Source organism: Nestor notabilis, unplaced genomic scaffold (genome assembly GCF_000696875.1).
Source record: "Nestor notabilis isolate BGI_N333 unplaced genomic scaffold, ASM69687v1 scaffold9025, whole genome shotgun sequence".
Taxonomy (NCBI): Eukaryota; Metazoa; Chordata; class Aves; order Psittaciformes; family Psittacidae; genus Nestor; species Nestor notabilis.
In genome coordinates, this window is record NW_009930602.1 from 29,834 (window position 1) to 45,441 (window position 15,608).

The 15,608-nt window shown below is 41.7% G+C and overlaps 1 protein-coding gene across 1 annotated transcript in view; it reads right to left on the reverse strand.

Annotated features, from left to right (window-relative positions):
- Nucleotides 1-1,932: 1,932 nt before the first annotated feature.
- The window catches only part of LRIG2 (leucine-rich repeats and immunoglobulin-like domains 2), a 14,890-nt gene continuing 1,214 nt past the window's right edge, over nt 1,933-15,608 (reverse strand). The window contains exons 3-16 of the mRNA XM_010015483.1: nt 15,444-15,587; nt 15,166-15,309; nt 14,412-14,555; nt 14,029-14,172; nt 11,331-11,411; nt 10,404-10,475; nt 10,196-10,264; nt 8,644-8,822; nt 7,138-7,458; nt 5,958-6,239; nt 4,909-5,358; nt 4,273-4,422; nt 2,807-3,085; nt 1,933-2,162 (exon numbers count right to left, since the gene is read on the reverse strand). Of these exons, the coding sequence (XP_010013785.1) occupies nt 1,933-2,162; nt 2,807-3,085; nt 4,273-4,422; nt 4,909-5,358; nt 5,958-6,239; nt 7,138-7,458; nt 8,644-8,822; nt 10,196-10,264; nt 10,404-10,475; nt 11,331-11,411; nt 14,029-14,172; nt 14,412-14,555; nt 15,166-15,309; nt 15,444-15,587 (2,689 nt within the window). The remainder of the gene's footprint in view (nt 2,163-2,806; nt 3,086-4,272; nt 4,423-4,908; nt 5,359-5,957; nt 6,240-7,137; nt 7,459-8,643; nt 8,823-10,195; nt 10,265-10,403; nt 10,476-11,330; nt 11,412-14,028; nt 14,173-14,411; nt 14,556-15,165; nt 15,310-15,443; nt 15,588-15,608) is intronic.

The following is a 15,608-nucleotide window of genomic DNA, read 5'->3' on the forward strand; positions in this document are numbered from 1 at the left end:
GAAAGGAAAAGGCTAGAGGAAATAAAAACCAGAAAGGAATGAACTTAAGATTCTTCTTTTGGCATGTCTGTTATTAAACCATTTCAGATGTCAGAGCCCAAAAAGAGTTTAACACACCTGAGTTTCTCTCTTCTTTATCCAGAGGTCAAGGACAATTGGATCCTCTTCCTACTAAAGCTGCTGGCTATCAAAGCAACCAAGGTTGCTTTGAGAGCATGTCAAGAGGTCTTGATAATATTTGCTAGTTTGTACAGATCTGACTATTATTCATGGCCGAAGAGCTGTGGGAAGATAATCGTTATTCCCAGTGTTTCCTCTCTCATTTACTCCAATAATACACAGTCTCACAAGTTTCAGCTGTGATTCTGCATCTGATAATCCAGTCATGCCCCCTTCCATTGAGGAACAGATTGGTGGGAAGCCTTCCATACCTCTCTCAGGCTGGTCAGAAAAGGGGTTTGTGTCCTTCTAAAGATATAAAATACACCACGGGTGTTTTCATTCCAGTACATATCCTACAGCTTGGAAAACTGCAACAATGATTAGGAAGAAAGCTCCTCGCCCTTCAGGAGTGAGTACATGACCTAATGTTGAAGCACTGAGCACAACATACCTGCTGAAACCCATCACTGATGAGTCTTTAACACCTCCTACACAAAGGGGCATTTCTTTTTCAGGAAGTCTTTATGCAGAGGAAACAGAAAATCCATAGTATAGTTCACTAAGTACTTATCAAATGCTTTTCCAATTTACCTGACACTTCCCATCACAACATTCTTTTAAAAAGTTCACTTAACTGCCAGCTAGGAAAAATACATGGAGACATCTGCAACACACACAGTACAAAAGCTGGTTTTTAGATAAAAGCTTAGGAAAACTTCCAAAACAAACCACTCGGAACTCCCATTTTCCAGGGAACCATGAGCAGACATGTAGTGCACTGTTCTTTTCGTTTGCTTCTGGGAAGCTGGATACTACAGCCAGGAACACATGAAACACTGCTTGTTAATGCAGGGTCTGTTGGGCTTTTTGCTCTACTGGACAAGACAGGTGCCTAATACAGAGATTTAAGGACTTTCTCAACACTTAAACAGATCATACTTGGAATTCTGCTAATGTCATGAAATGGAGCAGCTTGCAGTCAGGTCAGCCAGGCTCAATGCATGCAGAGCTGTACAGAACAATGAAATTCATCAATATCACAGTTTCACCACATATCTACAGTAAATTCACTGCTTTCCAAAACAAAGACAGCTCTATCCCCTCAGAAACAAGCTTTCAGTCCCACCAAAAACCCCCATATGGCTTGATATACAACTGTCAAGAGTAACAGTATGATACATACTTTGGCATAATAAAAAATATATTTACATTACAGCCAACACATTTATATGCTTAGTGTATACAAAATATTTATAAATGCAAATTCATTTACAACTAGAGTCCATTATTCATAGGAGAAAACGAGACCCAAAGTTAGACTGGTAACAGGGGCCTGCTAACAGTCTAAGGAACAAAGAAGCTGGCCAAGAATTTTATGCTTACAGTTACTGGGGAATTCCATGAGGAGGCCCTGAACATTTGCTTTCAAGCAGACAATGCAGTGGGAAATAGCTATGCATTCTTGAGGGATTTTCAAAGCATGCACCAACACAAAGGCTGCTTCCAACATCAGAAAATCCTCATTTTAATGCTATGGTAGATACCACTAATCATCCATGCGTTCTCTGTTACACATTCTCATTTTCCAATCCACAGAAATCAAGGGAAAAAGGGCATGTGCCACCTCCTCCTAGAGAGTCTGACTGTTTAGCCAGCCTGTGACTGCAGACACACATACACAAGCATCTTTGGCCTTGGGGTTAGTCCTGAGGTAGTAAATACAACAAGTCAGTTGATACAGATTTGCTTTCAAGACTCCGTTTGAGTGTCTTACGTGGTTTCACTATAGTCATGAATGTTGTGTGTCCTGTTAAAATCAAAGCTCCGGTCCCGTCCGCGGGGACAGGCTCCGGGTGGAGCCGCCTGGTCCTGGGTGCTGACAGCAGCACCCTCGCTGCTGGGAGGCCGAGGGGTCTCCCGGCCCGACTGCTGATGCAGGAAGTGGGAGTGAGGGAGCGCCACGTCCTTGTTCACTCCCCATAGAGGAAGCTGGAAGGGTTCTGGGGAAGAGAAATTAAGAAATTAGAAGATGAACAGGAGTTAGTTCACGATAACAGTCAAATTTTAAGAGAGATTCACTGAGTGATGCAGCTCGGCAGTAACAGTCTGCCTGAGGTTATTTTCTCTTTTCCAACCCTATGCATTCTATGATTCTATGAGTCTGTGTTTTACTGGATGCTCTCCCTCTTCAGCAACCTGGTACAGTAAGCAGCAGCAGCACAGAGTGTTGTTTCAGAGTGAATTTTTAAAAGGCTATCTGGAAGAAAGTCAACATGTACCAAAAAAAAAAGTACTTTTGGAGTACTCTGAAAATGAGGCCGGCTCAAACAGAAGGCCTATTTGAATTTCTTAGTGAAGCTCTTGGCTAATAGATGTCCTTGAAGCACATGTAAAAGATCACGTTCCATAAGCTTAAAGAGATGAACTGCAGCTTCAGAAATACCATCTTTTTAACATCACCCTCTTCAACTGCTGGGTACTGGATGCCAACTGAGGGCTAGTTCTGAGAACATTAAAGACATGAGTTACTCCCAAACTACAATCACTAGAAGAATTAGCTGTGTGTCAATAGTGAAGGGTAGCACAAGGAAAACCAGAGTTATCAGGGAATACAAAGCAACAAAAGGAATAAGAGGACACTCACCATTGATCTGCTGGGAGGAGATTTTCTTTTCACTCATTTTGTCATGGTTGGTAAGGAAGACAGACATGTCTCTGTCTGCTAAGAGATTATCCAAAGTACTGGTTTCATGCTGGGTGCGTGCTGTATACGTTTCCTTAGACATCTGCACCATGAGGTTAGGGAGAGTTTGATCCAGGGGGTCTTCTGCAATGTAGGCATAGGGACAGTACTCTCGTGTCCTGGAGTAGATGTTTGCGTTGTCGTAACAGTCTGAGCAGATCACCAACGGTGCTGCACCACCTGATAAATGCAATGAAAAACCAAGATACTCTCAAACAGGATAAGGATGCTTGATTCCCAGACTCTTTTCATGTCTTAGTATGATCATGTGTGAAGGGTCTTTATACAGTTAATGTGGCAACAGAGTACTCAGCTTGACTGTTAATTGAAGAAGTCACAAGAGAAATGCTCTAGGTTCCCCACCACCCAAAGTCTCCATAGCACTGCCCTTCTGAGGTTGACTAGTGGAAAACCATGGACATGAGTGTGAGCAATCTCATGTTTGCTCTCCTGTCTAATGCAGGTCCAACCAGCTTGGGCACCAGGCTGAAACAGCCCTGGAATCAAACCAGGATACCTATCCACATCAGCTTATGCTCTTGTACCAGGCTGGTACCCTGCATGCCCAGATGATAAAGTGGTCACTGAGATGAGATGCTTCTCAGCTCCTACTTAATAGGCTCTAGTGCAGAGTCCGGATCTGAAGGACCGCTTTTAAAAGACAGGCTATACAAAGATTGAACAGATCCTCAGCATTTGGGTGGTAAAAGATGGCATCACTGTAGACTCAATGACACAAATACCCTGAAATTGTCCAGCTAAAGTGCAGACCCTTTAGTTATGATTGTAACAAGCAGACTATGTCAGGCAGAGGCAATAGTTTTATGCCAAGGACAAATGGTACAGCAAGTCATCTTCCAAACAAACTACTTCTACTTCTATTGCCTGGGCTCTTGAGATGCCCATGGAAAGAAATAGCATAAAAATGTACCTTAACATTTAACCTAGGAATTCTCTAATGGCATCCCCACCTTGCTGAACAGATCACAAACCATGAGGCAAAGAGTCTTTGGAGGGAACTGTATTACTCTGGCACCTGAAGGACAGCAGTCATGACACCTACATGCAAAGATGCTCATAGCAGATGTGAGCCCAGGTGTTGCTGGACCAAAGATTAAAGAGCACACATGGAATGCAGAAGTGCCTTGACAGCAGAATATTAACAAACACTAGAAGAAAATGAGACACCTCAAACTCAGGAAGGAAATTTTCAGATCAACCTGAGTTCTTCTCTAGGAAAAGTCACCTTTCATGTTAGTGATTCAGTACTACAGAGCTCTGTGCAATACTGCTGCCAGCTGTGAGGACAAGACCGTGCACTGGCATCCTGCTGGAACACAAATAATACATGTGAGGGCTCTGCTTACCATCTGTGCCTTTATGCACGTAGCTACCAGCTGGAGGCATAAGTTGCTGATGGCTTCCTGCCTCTGAGTTACTGTAGCCTTCCTGAGGCTCTGACAGAGTTCCTTGGGAGGACAGATAGCTGGGAATATCTGCCGGTAGGTTCATCTCCTCTGCAACGCAGAATTAACATTGATGACTTTAACAGCTAAGTGTGAACATTTCAAAGTAGTACCCACACTGTTACTCATGTAAAGAAAACTGTCACCCAGAACTTCAACTCACAGTTACCTTTTTTCTGCCTCAGTTAAATACCTGTATCATTAGTTCAAAACTAACAGGGACAGAAGGAAAATTTACACACTTTATCCCAGGTCCTGAAAACATTTTTAAGTTTACTCAAATATTTATTTCCAAAACTTTACTGCTTTCCCTCCATAGAGAACAAATCTAGCATATAAAGAACAAAATTAATACTTGATATTAAAAAAACCCAAACAACTCTAAAATGAAGGAATTTGAGCAAATCCCTGAAGAGATTTTAGAAGAAACCCCTCGTTTCTTCAATCTTATCCATCTGTACTGATTCCAGACATTTCACCCCTCTTAAGTGTTTTGTATTAAAAACAGGGCTGAAGGCTGTTGCTTTTGCACTTTACCTGTGTTAGTGATGCTGTAATCTTCACTCTTCCTTCTCATTTGGTAGATCACGATAACCCATACCAGGGAGGTTCCCACGACACAGCACACCACGACGATAATCACAATGCCCACTGTTGTCCAGCCATCCTCCTCATGGACAATGCCACTCTGGGAAGAATCACAGTTTGGAGAAGCCAGGACATTTAGGTAAATATGGCCACGCTCAGTGCCCAGTGTGTTGGACATAATGCATGTGTACTTCCCAGCATCCTCTAACCCAGCATCCACGATGATAAGGAGTTGATTTGCCGCAGCAAAAAAATGCCTTTCTGTGACCGTCAAAGGGCCATCGTCCTTCGTCCAGTTGAGGCGTGGGGCAGGGCTGCCACCAGCTATGCACTGCAAGACAGCAGTTTCACCTCGGGTTACAGTTCTGTCTTCCAGAGGCCTCACAAAGGAAGGAGTTTCTGTGATAGGGAAGGAAAAAAGGCAGTAAATTGTAAGGGAAGTTCATTGTGTGACACCAGTGTGTACTCCATGGTATTTAGAAATCTGATCTTACAACCAGAACTGAAACTTGGGCAGTCAAAGACAGGATTCAGGAAGTTCAGCTCTCCTGTGGATCACTGCAGCCAAGGGGGTACAGCAAACATCCCCTAGATTACATGCTAGCCTCAGTCTGCTTTACGTATTCAATTCTAAATTTGCTTATGACCATAATGGTAAAAGTCAGTGTCCTCAAACATTCTGCACTCTAGAGGAACTGTCCTTCCATTATTACTCAACATAGTTCATGTCACTTGCAATAGGATTTGTTGTGAGGCAACACAAATTATCCAGTCTGCACTGCTGGACTGTGGAATGTCCCTCAGCTCTCTCCTCCAAAGATCATACTAACTTCACCAGAAGCTTAGCTGCTAAAGCTTCACTGTTCAAAAACCATGTCAAGTGCTGCTCTTCATGTCTTAACTTCATTCTTTAGGACTTAAGCTTACAGCTACGCTACACTACACCACTGCAGAGGTGAAGGGCTCCACATGGAAGCACAGATTAGCACACCACTTACCTAACACAGTCAGCGTGGCATTTGCTGACAAACCACCTGCAATGTTTTGTGCCATACAGCTATAGATTCCCATGTCTTCTATTTTCACATTTGCAATAAAGAACACATCATCCTCAGGCATGACGTGCATCCTTCTCTCTCTTGCAGCAGGGAAGTCTGTGCCACCATCTTTCTGCCAGGAGATCTGTGGAGTAGGGTGACCCTCTGCAGCACACTCCAGCCGGGCCATGGCCCCAGTGCGGATAGTAAGATCCATGGGGGTTTTCAGGAAAGAAGGTAGCTCTGGAGCAAAGGAGACTAGATTCAGTGGTTTCAGTACCAGGGAAAAAGCAGCAAAAGCTCCACAGCACAAAGAATATCTGAAAACAAATTTGAAACATCCTCTAGTTTTCCCTGAGAGGGGTAGATTCTCCTAAGAACTGCGCAGATTTCCAGTGGTGATTTCTAACAGCCTATCCTCAAATTTGAATACAGTATCTATAGTGCTCATTTAAGATGAGCTGAAGGACATTTCTCATGAGGGAAAGACAGGGAAAAGGTTTAGCCTTTGCAAGCCCTTTGTCAGACTTTTTCTTCCCTAGTAAAAGGGAAGGTGAACTTCCACCTGCTCAGTCCAAGTCTGCATTACCTGTTCTAGACAAGCAAAAGCAGCACAAGGCACCTCTGCTCCCAGATACAGTGGGGATCAGTGATCTACTGACTGATGTGAACGTTGTCTTCTTATTCCCTTTCCCTCAAGCCAAAATAAAAAGAATCATGATGGCTAAAAACAAAGGACTTCAGAATTGATTTTTCAGAGTCTGCTTCCAGTCCCACCACTCAATTTTCCTTGAATCCTCCCTAGCTTAACACGTGGGAAAAGGTGCTTAGTTCTGAAGAGACAGCAGAGGGAGCTTTTAGTTTAAGAGACTTCCACCTCCATTTAACTAGATGAACAACTAATTGTGTGGTAATGAAAGCATGGGATATATCTGCCCCTTTTGAAAGCGAACACAAGTTTTTTCACCCACGCAGAAAAAAATCTTTCCTGGTTTATAAAATGATATTTAATACATCTAAATACCAGTGAGACAGTCCTGCAAGACTATTTTAGGCCATCTCTAGTGAAAACCAGACTTGAAGCTATTTAAATAAAACTTTAGGTTTCAAGTGCTTCTCCTTTGTTACCATTATTGCTTACCATTGACAGTCAGCTTGGCTTTGTTGGAATAATTGGAGCCGAAGTGATTGGTGACGATGCACTGATACTTCCCTTCATCAGTGAAATTCACATTGAAAAGGTGCAGGACAGTGGTATATTCGACCACCTCACCACCCTGCTGCTGGTACCTGGCAAAATTCTCAACCTCTGCATCATACAACACCTCACTATCTTTACGCCAAGCAGTGGACATGGGTGAATCACTGCTGCTCACAGCAGTGCAAGTCAGAGTCACATTCATGCCTCGCAGAGCAACTCTGGTCTCAGGATGCACTCTTATCTGCGGCTTAGGGAAGTTATCTGGAAAGAAAAGCATTGAGATTAGCTACTTCCTCTTCAACTTGCAATTAATATTGCAAGAAAACTCACTGTAAAGACAATGTAAGCAGAGAGCAAGCTTTGGGAACAGATGTCCTGCTTGAGGTGCACATATTCAGCTGTTGCCAGCTGGAAATCAAGCTGCGAGAGAGGATTAGAACCACAGGTAGTTACCAGAATAAGGGTTGAAAACAATCAGCAGAGAATTATGGTCTTGAGCAGCACCCTGCATTTTGTACAACTGTCTGGAGCTTGCTATATTTATATCACACACAAAAGCTGTGCTCAGCTGAAAAGCCAGGCTCTTTTACGAAGGACTGAGACTTATTCTCAGGCAATTTAAATATCCTGAAGAGCCTTTAAGTTCTACAAAACAAAGCAGAGCAAACTGGCGGTTCACTCTTATCTCATGCCACTCAATGGGAGTTATTTCAATACCTATTACTGCAGCAAAGACATTCTCCTAGGCACAAGCAGCACCCAGTGTCCAGGCACCACAGTGGTGGTATCAGAATGGAGAAGTGGGTGCTTGCACCTACATGATGATTATTGTAGCCTTTGCCACCAAAAGGATGAAAGAACTGTGTACACAGAAGTCACACTTAGCAGATTGCTCACCCAGAAAAGAACACCAGAGTATTTCCAGGCTTGCCAGAGACTTCACACTTGACTCTGGGCAAAGAGACTCTCAGTTTTCCATCTCACAGTTCAGTTACAAAAATAAGCAGGCTTTTGTCTGACACTGTGGTGGCAGAGACCGGATAAATATCACAGCTCTAGAGCACGAGAAGATGTGCCAGAGTATTAGTGGCTCTGGTCTTGCTGGTATGGACAAGAACCAATAAGGAAGTGTCAAACAGCCCTTGCCAAGCTAAAGCAGGGGGAATGGAAGCATTACCAGTTTTTAACAGTAACCTACATGAAAACCAACTCACTCTCACACAATTACTCCCTCAGGTTAGCTTCAGTGCTCAAACACAACAAATCAAAGAGAAACAGAATTATATCCCAAACTCCAAAAGCAGACCCAGTGATGTACAGAGGCCCAAGTGCACACCATGGCCAAGACCAAACACCTCCAGCAATGCCACAGCCTGATTTCAGAAAGGTACCTGCACAGATTTGTGTTACCATGTTTTGATATCAAAAGTCATTAAAAATACAAACCACAGACAAAGTCATCAGGGTCCACACTGAGAAGGCTTTGTCCTGCTAACCACTCTGGATGAGCACAGCTAACATTTACGGCCTGCTGTAAATGGCTGTCAGTGAGCCACTGTGGATGGAGCCCTGGTGCCAGCCATTTCAACTGGCAATCACAAAGCAAGCTGCTAGTGTTCAAAATTCTGCAGAGACAAGGCAAAACAAAAGTGGGATTAAAGTTTATGTATTTCCTACACGTGATTTCATGCAGCAAAACAACTTAAAGCATCTATGTTCAGAAATGTCAAGATTCATAGTATTCCTTTATGCCTATGGGTATTTATTACAAAACATTAGCTATACATGCTATAAGCAACCCAGAAAAATCTTTCCCTCTATGTCAGCACTAAAATCTTACACTTCTTTTTAATTCTGAAGAAAACAACCTTGGATTTTCAACTTCTAAAAGACATACTAAGCCTGTCTTTACAATTATCCCGTCCCTCTTAAAAGCCATCAAAAGGAACATAACACTTCAGAGCAGCAGTGTCTCAAACTCAACACACTTGTCATTATGAAATGAGTATAAGCCTCAATACTCATTTTCATGCCAGGTAATAAATATTTAAGAATGAAAGCGATTTGTTTCATACCAGTATCTACTGCAGATTGTTTTCTCTACTCCAAAGAAAAACTGTAAGCTGGAAACAATGTTGGGTCACTTTTTCCCCACCGCCTGCTTTCAAAGCTTCCTACATGTTATGTATCAGTATGACTGACTGGGGAAAATCCAACATTTCAACAAGAAGTGATCTGCCACGAGATGAATCCAGCAGTAACCAAGGAGAAGCACACAGACAAGCTAGGATTGCATCTTGCTCTTTGCCCATGAATGCCAACAATTCCTCACTTTTAAGACACACTAGAGAAGGCAATGAAAGCCTCATTTTTAGGTGTCTCCTCAACCTGGCAGATCTTGCAGACTAAGTCCATCTGGCCAAGATTAACTAATTGAGTAGCAGATTTAAAACAGATTACATGATATTCAGTGACTTTATCTCATAGAGATGACTGAGTTGCAGTAGGATTAGTCTTGGGTGTGAAGGTCACTTCACATTATACTACTTTAAATGTGTGAAGATCACAAGAGGCTCTGGCAGCTTAAGCATCTGCAAAGTAAGTAAAAATTCTTGTCTAGTTGTGAATTTTAAAGCCAAATTTCCCCAGAATGAAAGACAATGAATTATTTCTTTTATTCACCATCTCCATCCTAGCATGTGCTGAGCCTGCTGCAAAACTGTAAGATATGAAAAACTTCATGGTTCAGCACTGCAAGAAAAAAGTATTTTCCAATTGCAGTCAAGGAGATGGAGGTGCACATTTTATCAAACCTTAAATCTAAGGATACTGCTACCAATTTTGAGTCAGTAATTTACCAGCACTGCTTGAAATATTTCATGATGAAAGCAGACACACTTCAGTCCATGCTACAATGGCTGAAGGATTTGAAGGATTTTAGCTTTATCTACAAGGTACAACTTGCAAAGAAGCTGTAAAATAACTATTATAAACTTACAGCTCTTTCAGGTGAGCCTGGGCAAATGCATTTTCTTGGATGGACATTACTGCATTGTTGCTTAAATCTCTAGAAGTTAAGCAAAGAGAAAAATAACGGGTAAGTGTGATTTCATATGCTACCTTCAGTTAGATTCTTAAATATTCGACAGGTAACACAAGACTGAAGTTGACAAATAATTAGAAGTTCTACAAAGTAAAGTACTTACAGATGTTCAAGTCCTTCAAGACCAGAGAATGCTTTTTTGGTAATTGACTTAATCTGGTTTCCTTGCAAGATTCTGAAAGACAAAGCCCCCAAGCCCCAGAAACGAGTTTGAACATCAGTATGAGTTCACAAGTAAGACTCAAAAAGGCTCCCCATGACATTTAACTACATTTTTTCTCATTATAGCTGAGCTAAAGATCAAATACTAGGTTTTCATCTTAAAGCTCAACTAGTTTTCTCAAGAACAGGGTTTCTTTTCCATTCTTAACTTAGAGATTTGGGTTAGAGATGTGTCAGAAGATAATTTAAGTCAGCAGAGTGAAACGGTGCTAAGCAGAACTTGGGAGTGGAGCAATAACTTTCTAATGCCAATCTGTCACAATCACATTAGTTCTGAGACTGCACCCTCATACCAAGCTATTTGTTATAAACAATGCCTGTAGCTCTGCAGGATGGAGCTTCCTACGAAGCACATGGCACTGGATGAAAAATGCACAGTCTAAGTACTGAAAAGCTGTTAATTCAACAGTGTTTCATATTTGGTAAAAAATACTTTGTGTTGTGGTTTGGTTTGTTTGGGGTTTTTCTAATAAGCAGTAACTTTTACCCAAACTACAGCAGCACAAAAAGTGACAATCACCACACAGCAGGACCAGGCTATTCAGTAATAAATGCAATCAAGTACTTATGCTTAATTTGTTCAAATTGGTGCTGCAAGGTGACCCAGAGCTACAGATGCTCCTGAACCTGGAACTTAAGCCTGTATCAAGAGGCTGGAGCACACAAATGGAAACATACTGAATACAGCTGCAAACTAGTAAAGCTTTCTGCCTCGTGTCATTGATCTACAATTACTTCGTATTTTGCACTCTCCCTCTACTCTGCATGCCTGGGAAGTGCTGCCATCTCAACAGTCTGTAATACATACAGTTTATCCAGCCTGCTGAGTCCCACAAATGCTTCATTTGCATCTTCTATGGCCCAGGAGATCTCATTGTTCCGCAAGTCCCTGCAGGAGAAAAGCTTTCTCATAAAGAAGCCTTGTAACATCATCATGACCACTGTTAGTGGCCAGCAAGGGAAAAGAATTTACTGTTGTACAAGCCAGCTCTGGTGTTATGGCACAGCGTCGCCTGGAAGGTCTCAGATCTTTTGTAAAGATTAATTTTACAAAACTAAGCTTGTCAGAAGATGAGTATCTCATTGCAGAGATGCGAGGGAAAATAGAACTGCTTAAGATCAGTGCTGCAGACAGAACCACAAACAAATTCTGCAGCACAACTTCTTGATGTGGTATTGAAGGAAAGACCCAGTCTGACTTGCACTGCTCATGTGATGGACTATTTACCAGAAGCTGGGAGAGGCTCCTGAAGCAAGTTGGTTCATGTAAGTGAATTTACTAATACACCAGCAGCGTTAATCTTCCCGAGTAACAGGCTTATAGTAGCATTAGCATATTAAGAGATTACACACAGGTTACAGTGTAAAGGCTGCCAGGCACAAAGTAGTAGATTTTCAAATGGAGTTGATATTCTGTCCACAAATCTTGTTACCAGCTAATGGCATTTCTGTTTGACCTCTGCACAGCACTTTGGTCCCTCACAGAGAAGAGCTGTCTAAACAGCAGAAACTGTATAGCAATATGGTTTGGAGTGGATTAAATGCTTTTTAGAGAGAAGAAGAAATAAATTAAGTTCCAGTTTTAGCCTGAATGGGACGGATTGAATCAGGAGTTTCTCTCAAAGCCAGAATTTTTCTGTTTTGATACCAAACCAAGTTTTCAAACTAGTCAACTGACAGAGGCAATTGTATATCTCACAAACACCTCATTCCTTGTGCTAATGGTAGAAAATGTATTTACTTTCTCTTGGGTGAGACTGTAAATTGTGTAGAATAGCATCTTGGAAGAGACTGGGATCAACCTCCAGGACACTGTCAGTGGTAACACATTCTTATTTTTCTTACTTTGAAATATGGAAGTCTTGTTCTTAACACCACGCAGTAGTCATTTCCACAACTAACAGACATACATTTTAATGTTTAGGACAAAAAGAGAATGATTCATGCATCAAAAGGTCTTAACAAATATGGCCTTGATACTTGCTCCCATTTTCCTCTCTGAAAATTTCTCAGGTATTCGACATGGACGTGATCTAATAAGAACCACGAGATGAAGAATATGCCCAATTTATTACCAAGTTGCTAATTCTTGTGATTTGAAACTTGTTCTTACATTTATCTGCAGGTCTGCTTCAAAATTTTAGATTGTGAATGCTGGAGGGGTATCAATGCCAAGTTACTCCCAACAGTATGAAGTAAATAACAATAAGATGTAAAACTTCAGTGTTACTTTTAGATAGACCTTTAATCCTACCTTGCTCTTACTACCTTGTGGTTAACATAGTTTTACAGTTTATTCTTGCTAATTAAAGCCACATTGCAGAGAAGAGGCAGAAGCTGAGCATAGAGAGAAATATTTACATCAGCCTCAGCATTGAAACAACCAGTGTACAAACAACAATGGAACTAATCCGACAGCAGCAAGGCATCTCCAGTTGTTTGAAGTACTTTTACACTCCACTACTCAGACCACTTAGCAAAATGAGTGAGCAACCCAAAAAGAAAAGCCCCTCATTGTGTGAGCTGGGGAGTTGGCTCCTCATGCTTGGCTGGGCACGAATGCTTGGAGCCTTGTTAATCACCACTGCCCTGCTCCTGCACATTCCAAACCCAAAGCAAATGGCCAACTTCTCAGCTGCTGAGCCGTGAGGAGCCCAGGAAAACCTACTAATTAATCTGCTCTTGTTCTTTTTCATGCTACTCTAAGTCTAAGAAATTAGTTTTAATTATTTCATTAAAAGGTTGCGTTCAGGTTAACAGAATCTGACTGCTTATATAAATCTCTCTAGTGAGTTTGCTTATTTAAGCATTTATTTAATGAACTGACAGAGGGGTTATAAACTTTCACTCCTTTCTCCACTATCATTGTTTAGGGTGATTCCAACTGCTCAGATCTACTTGGGACACTACTTTTTTTTTTTTTAATTAAGAGTCAGGATTGAGTCTTTTCTTGTCAGAAATATCAAACAGCTGCAGCTGCTACAAAAGGTCCTGGCAAGTGCAGAGCTGTGCCTCTGCCAGCAAGAAGTAACTCCACACTCCTCCTGAATGCTATGTCTATGACTTCAGCACCCAAGCAGGGTGGGCTAAACCTTATCTTCTACAAGCAGAAGGGTTCACCACTTTGTTTCTGAGGTTCCAACCCTTACAAAACCCTCCGGAATAAAGAGAGGTCTGGATTGACCATTTGCTCCACAGCTGGCATTTATGCAAGCTCATTATCCACACCTTCTCAGAACCAGCATGACATGCAATTTGGCACTTGAGGTTACCAAGCCTCTGTTTCTTATCACCACTAAAATTAACTGGTTGGTTTGTTTTAGCTGGGCCAGAATTCTGTTATCTTGGCAGACCAAAAGATTATCAGCCCCACCACACCTGCAGGGCAGCACACACCAACGCCAAAACACTGATCTCAGCCTTACACAGCGTGATATTCATTGTCGTTATTTCCAAAAGCTTCACTGATCAAACTGAGATTTCATCTAGAAGCTTTCTGTACTTACAAGGTTCGAAGATTCACCAGACCTCGAAAGACACCATCAGCAATGTGACTGATGTGATTGTCACCCAGGTTTAGTTTCTCCAATACACCAAGTCCCACGAAGGCAGACTCCCTGAGGCGAGTTAGTTGGTTGTACGACAAGTCTCTAAAAGGCAAGTAGAGGGGGTTTAATTATGAAGACACTATCAAACTTGATTAACTACTGGGTTTGATTAATTTCTCCAAGAGAACACTTACAAATATAAGTAAAATACAGAGCATTACCATGGGCCTAACAAGGAAATCCGGTACTTCCTTTGGTAATTCATTCTTGCTACATATGTGCCATCCAATCTGTTACTGCAACATTGCAAAACCCCCAGTGCAAAGCATCCCAGGACTTACAGCTCAGCAAGCCTTTGGCAGAACTCCCATGCATCTGGACTGATCCTGTTAATGGCATTCTGGCTAACATAGAGTTGTTGCAATGTCCGCAGACCATACAGCCAGCCCTTGTTTACTTCTGTCAAGTTATTATGTTCCAGTTCTCTAAGGAATTAGAAGGAAAAACATTTGCCAAATAGATAATCAATGAAACATGCATTTACAAAATTTCACCTTGTGGATTGCAAAACAATTTACTAATGTTAAGCCTTAGGCCACCTGAAATGCATGATTATATTAACCTGAAACCAAAAGAGTGAACTGAAGTGTATGAGGAACTGAGTAAACACAATAGCTGCAGTGATCCAGTGGCAGAAGCAGAACTGTAAAGTCTGTTCTCAAAGGTTACTTCTTGTTTGAAAGTCTTCTGCTAACACTGCATAGCACACCCTTGTGCTATCTCTGTCCAACAGTCACACAGCAAAGAACTGTCCCATGTTACGGTGAGTGCAAATGAAAGCCAACAAAAAGCAACCTACAGAGTCAAAGTATTCTTGTTCAGAAAGTGGGAAGAATTGAGGAGAGAGCCAAAATCTTTCCACCTTGAAGTAACCAGACATAATACCAAAATAATGGGAAAATACAGATCTGTAAACTCATTTCCTGGGATGCTCATCAGTATCTTGGCACAGCCTTGATGTAAAGGAAGCTGTACAGGACACAACCCTCCACGGCTAAAACCCCTTAAAGAAATTCCATGACTAGGCATACTCACAATTCTTCTATATTACCCAGGCCAAAGAATGCTCCATCCATTAGTCTGCTAATCCCATTGCGCTGCATTTTCAAGGATTTTAAGGATTCCAGTCCTTGGAATGTAAGACTTTCCACTATTTTAATCCGGTTCCTTTTCAGTTCCCTTTAATAAAGATGACATTCAAATATTAAGACGTATTTTGATAAGCACCACTTTGTGCAAGTCGAGAACACATACCGAGATGAACAACACAGCTGTAAACACTGTGGTTTGAAGCTTTCAAGACTTCTACTTACAGAAACTGCACGTGAGGCAGTTTGAAGATCTTTGGTGGAATCACACTAATCCTATTCCTGTTCAGCTTTACCACCATTAGTGAGCTAGATAAGTTATCAAGACAGCCTGATTCTAGAGTAGTTATTCTGTTGTTGCTCAGATTCCTAGGAGAGGAAGAGGGAAAG